Raw genomic sequence first — 9,346 nt, 5'->3', positions numbered from 1 at the left:
GGGGCCAGGAAACTAGGAAGCCTTTCTTTTTAAAAGGCTGGAAAAAAACAGAAAGGTGAGCTTTACCAAAGCTCCTTTACAAAAGGACATCCTCCACTTCAAGACCCCAAGATGCGTCATGGATTTCCCCTTGTGCAACTGTCCTCCTCATCCCTCTATAGAGAAGGAGGATTCTGACTCTTCAAAAGGTAGAAAGCAGGAAGTTTTAAAAAGGATCTTCTGTAGACCAACAATATACAACTGTGTGGATGACAGCTACAAGTTGTAGGTCAGCCCCAGGGACACAGTACGTGTTTTACATTACATACATTAATATGTTGAAAACCCACAAATTTCTAAATCATTTCTTAAACTTGTTTGTTTTGTTTTGGTTGAGACTGGAGAGAAGCTTAGTAGGTAAGAGCACTGACTGCTCTTCCAGAGGANCCAGGTTCAATTCCTAGCACTCACATGGTGGCTTGAAGCTTTCTGTAACTCCAACCTCAGAGGATCCTTTCTCTTCTGGCCTCTAAGGGCACGAGGTACAGATTTGTATGCAGACAAAACATAGATACACATAAAAATAAATAGTAATTTTTAAAAAATTGTTTTGTTTCTATTTTTGAGACAGGGTCTTTCATAGTCCTGGCTGGCTTAGGTCTTACTATGTATGTGTAGCCCCGGTTGTCCTTGAATTCAAATGAGATCCACCTGCCTCTACTCCAGAGTGCTGGAATTAAAGGTGTTCACTACCCCACCCATCTCTAAATAACTAATCTAAGTCATTTATCTCAGGTCCACTCAAATGCTATCTCAACATACTATCTCTATTCCTCTCTTAAATTGAAGAAGCCATTCCTTAGCATGACCCTGTGCAAGCCTCCCTGGACTTCATTTCTTAGACCCTGTGACATNCTGTATCACTTGGCCACTAAGAAGAGGGCAGGTGCTTTTGAAACTTAATTTTTATTAATTTATTTTGTATTAGCTGGACATGGTGGAACCCTTAAGAACAACTACTTGGAAGGCAGAGTCCAGCCTGTTCTACAGAGTGAGTTCCAAGAAAACCAGGGCTAAATAGAGAAAGCCTGTCTCAGAAAATAATAACAACTTTGTGTGTGTCTATGTGTGTGTGTAATATATGTATGCCACGGAACACATGTGGGGGTCAGAGGAAAACTTGAAGGGGTTGGTTCTCTCCTCCTAATCATGTTGGTTCAAGGGATAAAATTCAAGTCTTCACAGTTGGCAGCAAACTCCTTTACCCACTGAGGAATCTCACCCACCAAGAGAGCAAGTATTTTTGTGTTACACATATAGCTGTATCTCCATGAGCTAGTACCCTGCCAAGCACATAGATGCTTTATAATGTAATAATTCCTATATGTCAATAGGAATTATTGAGTCGCACGCTTTTAGTCCCATTGCATTCAGGAAGCAGAGGCAAGTGGATCTATAGGAGTTCAAGGCCAGTCTGGGACAAGATCCAGGACAGACAGGGCTATACAGAGAAACTCTTGTCTCAAAAGACTCAAAATAAAATATAGGGTGATGGGATGGCTCAGTGGGTTAGTTTTAGCCATGAAACCTAAAAACCTAGGTTGAGATTCCCCAGCACACACATAAAGCCACCAGATATTTCAAACAATGTAAGAAGCTACACTCCAGCTTGTCCTGATCTCCATATATGAAACACATACCTAATGAAAAAATAAAGATCTTTTGAGCCAAGAACCCTTAGACATGCACTGTAGACTTTCAGCCTTCAATACAGATAATTAAAACGTCCACAAAACTGTGACAAGACAACAGCAACACAGATTTTGGAGTAAAAGCCCTGAACCTAGGTAGGAATCCTGTGCAAACAACCAGCCTCCCCAAAATTTCAATCCCCACACATCTGTAAAATGAGGTTAACAGCTACATAGTAGTTATGGCAGCAAAGTANAATGAGACAGTATTTTTTAGATTTATTTATTTATTTCATGTATATTTGTATACACTGCCAATGTCATGTCTTTAGACACAGCCGAAGTGGGCATCGGATCCCCATTACAGATGGCCAGAGTTGTTAGAGATACCCTGTCTCGAAAAAACCAGTAAGAGAGAATTTGATTGAAGTCTAATACCCACCCTGACAGCACTTGTTCCTATACACAAACAGAATCTATCCCCTAAACACAGCTGATACAACTAAACTATGTTTAAATTTCAGCAAGTTTTATTACTTATATTAATTATAATTCATGGCTCATTCTCTTGATGAGAGGACTAGAAACAGGACTACAAAGGGGAGAATACAAAGCTCTCTATATACTGGCCCTACACCATCCTGCTGAGTGAGGTACTTCAGCAACACACAACCACAAACAGAAAGAAGACACAAGGGCTGGAGAGATGNCTCAGTGGTTAAGAGCACTGACTGCTCTTCCGAAGGTCCTGAGTTCAAATCCCAGCAACCACATGATGGCTCACAACCATCCTTAACGAGATCTGACTCCCTCTTCTGGAGTGTCTGAAGACAGCTACAGTGTACTTACATATAATAAATAAATAAATCTTAAAAAAAAAAAAAGAAAGAAGACACAAGGCAGGGAAGATTAAAGCTAAAAGAGCAAGACTCTCTGGGCAGTAAGTAGTAGCACAAGCCTTTAATCCCAGCACCCAACTTAAATTTTGCTGTTATGAATCACAATGTAAATATTTGTGTTTTCTAATATTAGGCAACTTCTATGAAAAGTTTGTTCAACAGCCCCCCTTCCAAGATTGANAACTGCTGCTCTATAAAGTTATGAAAAATTGTCTTCCACTGCCTCCCTTCAACCTGAAGCAAGTACTTAAAGAGGTCAATTATCTTAGTTTCAAATCAGGGTAAAACTTAACTAACTTAATCCACTACAATATTAAGTACAAAATATTTGGCTTTAGCTAAATCATATATAAATGGATTCTATTATCAGCAAATGTGGCCAAACAGGGCCAAATATGAGATGCTTTGGTGATTAGATGGCTCATCCCTATAAATCAAACGACTAGGGACNATTAGGTAGGATAGAAAGCTTGCTTAGTTACTTATTCACAAACCCTAGCTGCAAAGTAGGACTAAGGGAGGGGGGAGGGAGGGGCTGGGGTTGTACCTCAAATGCCTAGCATGTGTTAAAACCCTGGGTTGTCCTAATATATTAAAAAAAACAAAAACAAAAACCCCTAACAATGTAGTAAGTGTTCAGTGATAACCAACTACTAAAGGCAGTGTCTTTAATCTATTACTGTCCAACTACACATGGCCTCTTCAGAAAATTAAAAGCAAATCTATGTATGGCAAACATATCAGGAATATAGGAATTTCTAAATATGTCAACAGAAGATTTTTACTCAAATGTCAGGATACAATTTTAGAGTTACCAGCTTCCCAATGACTGAGTTATTTTAATTATTTTAGCTGTATTTTGCTAAAAATTAAGCTTTATATACTATTCATGTGTTGTTTTGAAAACCAGGGATGAAAATTATGGCAACTTTGGGTATCCTAGCAAGTGTTCAACCCTGAGCTACAACCCTATCATAAACTAAGAACCTGGAGCCACTGAAAACATTATTATTGTACCCTCAGGTTTTTGTTCTGATTATTTTAGAACCTTTATTTAAGGGCAGCAATACATGAAGAGTGTTCAAGCTTATCTTAAAATGAAAAGCAAAAAAGTAGGGCATGGTGGCACACACCTCTGATCCCAGCACTCAGGAGACAGAAAGATCTCCAGGAGTTGGAGGCCAGCCTGGTCTACGTTGTTAGTTCCAGGCCAGCCAGAGCTACATAATGAGACTCTGTGTGGTAGAAGTCGTCTCCAAGAAAAAGAAAAGGGCTGGAAAAGACTGTTCAGTGATACAGTGCCTGTCTGGCAAGTGTGAACACAGAATTCAACCCCCAGCACCACATACACCAGAGTCAAGTATGCGGACTCTTCTGAAGAATGATCAGTTTAAGGTTAGTTAACAGAGCACAAAAATATTTTTACATACAAAAATAAAAACATCACCACTTAGGGACCTGTAAGTGGGAAGTCTTGCCCTCTTACAGAACAGCATCAAGAATCTTAGAGCCTTTCACCTGAGAGATTGCTTTGCTTGGGATAAAAACAAATCCTTAAGGATTCCTGCTTTGTCAATGTTCTATAAATCCAAAGATTCAGCCTGGGAAAGAAGAGTAAAATGAGATCTTTCCCACAACTGAAAACTGGTGTCCTATAGGAATGATATCTGGTTTTAACTATTTGGTAATCAATATTCTTCATTTCTAGCTTTTCNAGTGTAATTAGGACTTTCCATGTGTCTAGCAGGTACATTCAGCTCATTACTGGTATATTTTTACTTTAAGACAAGGTCAGCTGGGCGGTGGTGGCGCACGCCTTTAATCCCAGCACTCCGGAGGCAGAGGCAGGCGGATTTCTGAGTTTGAGGCCAGCCTGGTCTACAGCATGAGTTCCAGGACAGCCAGGGCTACACAGAGAAACCCTGTCTTGAAAAACCAAAAAATAAATAAATAAATAAATAAATAAATAAGGTCTAAACTAACACTGTTCTGTAAGACCTAACCCATAAACTAGTTGACGCTTTTTCAAATCACCAAAGAAAAAACAAAAACAAATTTAGTTAGCATCTTTGGGGAATTCTACATTGTTGATGGATCAAAGTCAAGTTTCTTAGAGAATGAGAATTTTAGATATATTTCATCTAATCAGAACCCTAAATAAAATACAGGAAATACAGAAGGGGAAAACCACTATCATGTTCCACATTTATTGATCATCTCCATAGGNAAAGGGAGGAAGGGCTGGTAGTATTTAAGGTATGTACATGTTGGAATCAGGATATTAATGTGCTGAATGTTGTTTCAAGTAACACACACTTTAAGGAACAAAGTGCATCTTCCAAGAAACACATAGGAGAGATGGCTCCCTGTGAAGGAAACTACTGCCAAGTCTGACCACCCAAGTTTGATTCCTGGGGCTCTCACCACCCAAATGAATTCCCTCAAACTGTCCTCTGACCTCCACAAGCACTCCCTGACACATGTACACCCACACAGCATAATTTTTTCTTAACCACTAGAATTAAGAGACACCATGTCAAGTAGACCTGATTATTCACCGTGTAAAGGACAATAACAGCTTACATTTCCGAGAGGAATTAGGCCAACAAACACTGAGAACCTGAAGTTTACTATTTAAAGATAGAAATTAGAGGTTAACTTTAAATATGTTGAGTATAATTAAGACAAAATGAGTNTCCTCTACCTTTTTATCAACAAAATGGGAATACAAGGACTTGGGAAAGTGCCATTTCTCCAACACTGGCGTTTTCAAATGTACTCAATTTGTAATCCGCACATCAATTTACTTCCTCTTGAAAGAAAATGGATTGGGACAGGTTTTTATCAGCACCCAAGACAGCAATTGTCACAAGCACCAACACACACACACACACACACACACACACACTCTGCAGCCATTTTGAACAGCAGGATTTAATTAGACTACTCAAGATTTCAAACTAACTAAAAGGAAACACAGGACATCAGAATCATTAATCATCATCTCTTCCCCTTTAAGATTCCTCAAATCGTTAATCTTTGTAGTCTGATTTCATTACAAAATTTCATTACAAAAATGGTCCTTACACTCAAGTTCAAACTTTGTAAATAAACGCTTTGAGTTGCGTTTAATTGTCAAGTTTCATTTTCCTAAAACCTGGAGAAGCCCACGACCTGGAAAATCCTACCAACTTTTTCACTTTGTTTTAAAGTCCCTCCAAAAGCCATCGAATGGCCCCAACTTCAGTCCACGTTCCTCTTCACTTTCCTAACCTACCCCTTGTGATCGGTTTAGATTTCCAATTTCGTTAACTTTGCAACACAAGTAAATTCCCACGCTTCATTCATAGAAGCAAGTGATATTTCTGCAAACACAACGGACTTAAAAAAATAAAGGCGAGCGAAGACCTCAAGAGTCAACAAATTAAAATCAAGATGGGGGGGGGGGTGAAGAGGCAACCACAACGGTGAGACTTCCCAAATAAATTACTTTAATTTTGATTATTTCAATTGTAAAGGCAGTCACAAAACTGAAAACAGTAACTGACCAACAACAGTTTCGTGTACCTTTGTCCCAAGGAAGAAAAANAAAGGTGATTAAGTCCCTACAGACAGGAAAGAAAGCAACTCAACCTGCCAACCAATCAGTATTTCACAATTCCTTCCAAAAATAAAAGCCAGGATGCTGCTTCGGACCATCTTATACATTCCGTTTCCCACACTCCCGCCACCGTCCTTGTCATTAGGACCCTCGGATTTTAGTCCAGTTATCACAAAGCCTCGGGTCTTGAAAGCACCTTCGGCCTGGCCAGAAAGCCATTCCTTTCCTCCTCGCTCGCCCGGGGGAATAATGGTGGCGAAATCAACTCGAAGAGAGAGCTCCCGGAATACGGACGGCTGCGCCTTCCTCCGTAGAGGAGCTGTTTTAAAAGGGAGGGGGGGCCCCAAACTTTCCCTCCACAGTCTCGGCGTCCCGAGCGACGGTGAGCGACGGGCGGTCCCACAAGGAGAACGCCCCAAGCCCAGGCCCCATCTGCGCCCACCCGAAGTTGACTCGAAGCGCCCGAGAGTTACGGGCCTCCGCAAGTCCGCCAAGTGCGACCCTGGCGAGCGTCTCCCGAGCAACGCCGCCCCTGCCCGAGGCCGCTCCCGCCCCGCCGCTGTGGCCCCCGGCGCGTGAGCCCGCATCCCGTCCNGGTCCCCGCCTGAGCAGCTGCTCGCCGCCTCCGAGGCTCCGGCGNGGAGCGCGCGCGCACTCTCGCCCTCAGGCCGGCCGAGAAGTCCCGGGAGAGCCCCGGGGTCCCGCGCCGACAAAAGCAGGCTCGACCCCCGGCGGCGTGAGCGCGCGGGGCCACGGGGAGCCCGTGCCGGCCGCCAGCCTCGTGCCCGCCGCCGAGCCCCCTCGCCGCCCGCGCTCCGCGCCAAGTCGGCGGCCCGCGACTCCCCGCAGAGAAGCGCGGAGAAAGGGCGCAGCGCCGGCTACTCACCTCGATCTCGAAGTCGGGCAGGCGGAACGCCGTGCGAAAGAGCGAGCAGAAGTGCGCGATGGCCGGGACTTCCCACCAGGAGCGGAGCTCGCCCAGCCCGGCCGCGCCGCCTTCCTCCGGGCACATCTCCCCGCCGCGCTCGCTCACTCACTCGCTCTCGCTCGCTCGCTCGGACTCCGGCCGCCGGCAGCGCCTCTCACTCAGCGCGCGGCGGCTCCCGCCGCTCGGCGTGAGCTCAAGCGGAGGCGCGCCGGGCGGGGGGCGGCGGGCCGACTCGCTCAAGCGGCCGCTGCTCGGGCAGCCGGCGGGGGCCGCGCGCTCGCCCCGTCCCGCCGCGGCCGTGCGGCCGCCCCCAATCCCATACAATATAATCCACTCAGCGCTGAGGAAAACAGATGGGGCTGGGGGTGGGGAGGGGGCCCGGCAGAAGCCTGGGGGAGGGGCCGCCCACGAGGAGGGGGCGGGGCCGGCGCGCACCACAACAACAACCCCGCCCCCACCCCTGCGCGGACAGCTGCACCGAGGGCGGGGGAGGGGGAGCGGGCGGGCCGCGCCCGGGGAGGGGCCGCGCGTGACGCGGAGGGGGCCGCGCGCAGCCCGCGGGCGGCCGGGCGGGTGGGAGCCGCGCTCTGCCGTGCAGGTGTTTGGGGCCGGGGAGTTCGGCGACTTTGGTGACGGAAGACAATAAGGGTCTCTCCCACCCCCACGTGGCCTCAGTGGTCGAGTCCTTTTAAAGGGCCCGCGGGGTGGTGCTCTCACTGGGGACTCGCTCCGGGAGTGCGCACGTGTGGGATTTCAGTTATTACTGCTGTGGAGGGTGGCGCGGGACAGCGAGTGGGACGTCCACGCTGGAAACCGGAGGCCCGGGGAAACGACGCGCTTTCCACCTGTTCTTTAGCGCTTTTTTATTTTTATTATTATTACTATTATTAGCCCATCTGAGAACGGGACTTAAGGGAGCGCTAAAGTGCCTCGCTTCTCCCAGGGAAGGTGGTGGGGCTGGTTCGGCTGGAACCGAGTAGGNTGGAGGGGTAGAGTGTGGCGGGAAGGGTGGAGTAGGGGGGAGGCACCAATCAGCAGCCTAGCGGGAAGAGCAATTTCCCCCACCCCAGGGAACGGACACGTGCAGCCGCCCTGGAGGAGACTGGCTTTGAGCCCTCTGACTGCCCTCGCCAGAGCGGAGCGCCGCTGCTGCGGGCGCCACTGCTCACAATGTGGCTTGGAGGCTGGGGGGATGGGGAAGAGCCTGGAGACTCTAAGGACGTGTGTCCGGGTGGGGGTGGAGACCTGCCNGGGCTGCGGGAATACGCTCCGACAGGAGGGTGCTGGGGCTTTAGAAATGTTAACGGCTATTTAGGACGGTGGAATTCTGTCTAAACCGGAAGGGGAAAAAAATCACCTCCGAAACAGCCCAGAAGTTTGGAAGAACTAAGTTGTAGTGTCTTCTATTTGTATTGGTCATTTGCGCTTGAGCAGTTCTACTCCTCAAGTCTCAGAGTCCTAGCTGCTTCTTTAGTCCACCTCGCCAGAAACACCGCCCCTTAGGTGCACTCAAATTCGGCTGTTTAGATAGGCACAACCCTGGAAAGAATAATAGCGAGCGAGTTTGTGAGATAGATGTGTAAGTGGGAGGCCTGGCTCGTTCCTCCTCCCTCACCTATTCTAATTACTTTAATAACTAACCTCTTGTGTCTTTGTAAGGCAGCACTTAAAAACACTAAAATCCTTAAGCTATATCCAAGTGTGCCTTTTGTGAGCCAACTAACCTTAAGATACTTCATCTTCCCTCGCACTGCCCTGTAGGTGAGAGTTAGCAACCCCTACACGCTATCTATCCCATTTTTATTTTTAAAATTTGTTTTTTAATGTTTTCAAAACGCAGCTACTCAGTAGATACCTCATGAATGGGGGTGGAGGGATACGGGAGGGCTCCGTGGAACTTTTTTGTGACTCTGTAGCCCAGGCTGGAGCCTCCGTGTTTGACTTTCCCTGAACTGCTGTGCTCTTCATGTATCACACCGTTTTCCTTTNAAAAGGGTTCACGGAGCCCAGACTAGGGAGCAACCAGCTCTCTCTGCACCTTGAACCAATTCTTCCTGCACTTGCTGGGTGCTGGGGTTACAGACACTCTGGGTGCTGTGGCCGTTTCTTAACACTTGTGTCAAAGCCATTATGTTATGACTGTTTGATCCTTCCTCCCTGGTCTCCCTGGCCCTCCTATCACTCACTTCCATCTTTATCTTTTATCATTATCTAACCTTCTTAGCCGGCATCTCAGTTGTCATTACTA

General features: G+C 46.7%; 1 protein-coding gene across 1 annotated transcript in view; it reads right to left on the bottom strand.

Moving 5' to 3' along the window:
* The window catches only part of LOC110295767 (cat eye syndrome critical region protein 2 homolog), a 103,256-nt gene extending 95,938 nt beyond the window's left edge, over positions 1-7,318 (bottom strand). Inside the window, 1 exon segment of the mRNA XM_029478253.1 lies at positions 7,057-7,318. Within this exon segment, the coding sequence (XP_029334113.1) occupies positions 7,057-7,182 (126 nt within the window). The 5' untranslated portion in view covers positions 7,183-7,318.
* Positions 7,319-9,346: the final 2,028 nt, after the last annotated feature.

Source organism: Mus caroli, chromosome 6, assembly GCF_900094665.2.
Source record: "Mus caroli chromosome 6, CAROLI_EIJ_v1.1, whole genome shotgun sequence".
Taxonomy (NCBI): Eukaryota; Metazoa; Chordata; class Mammalia; order Rodentia; family Muridae; genus Mus; species Mus caroli.
This window is presented reverse-complemented; position numbering and strand designations above follow the sequence as displayed.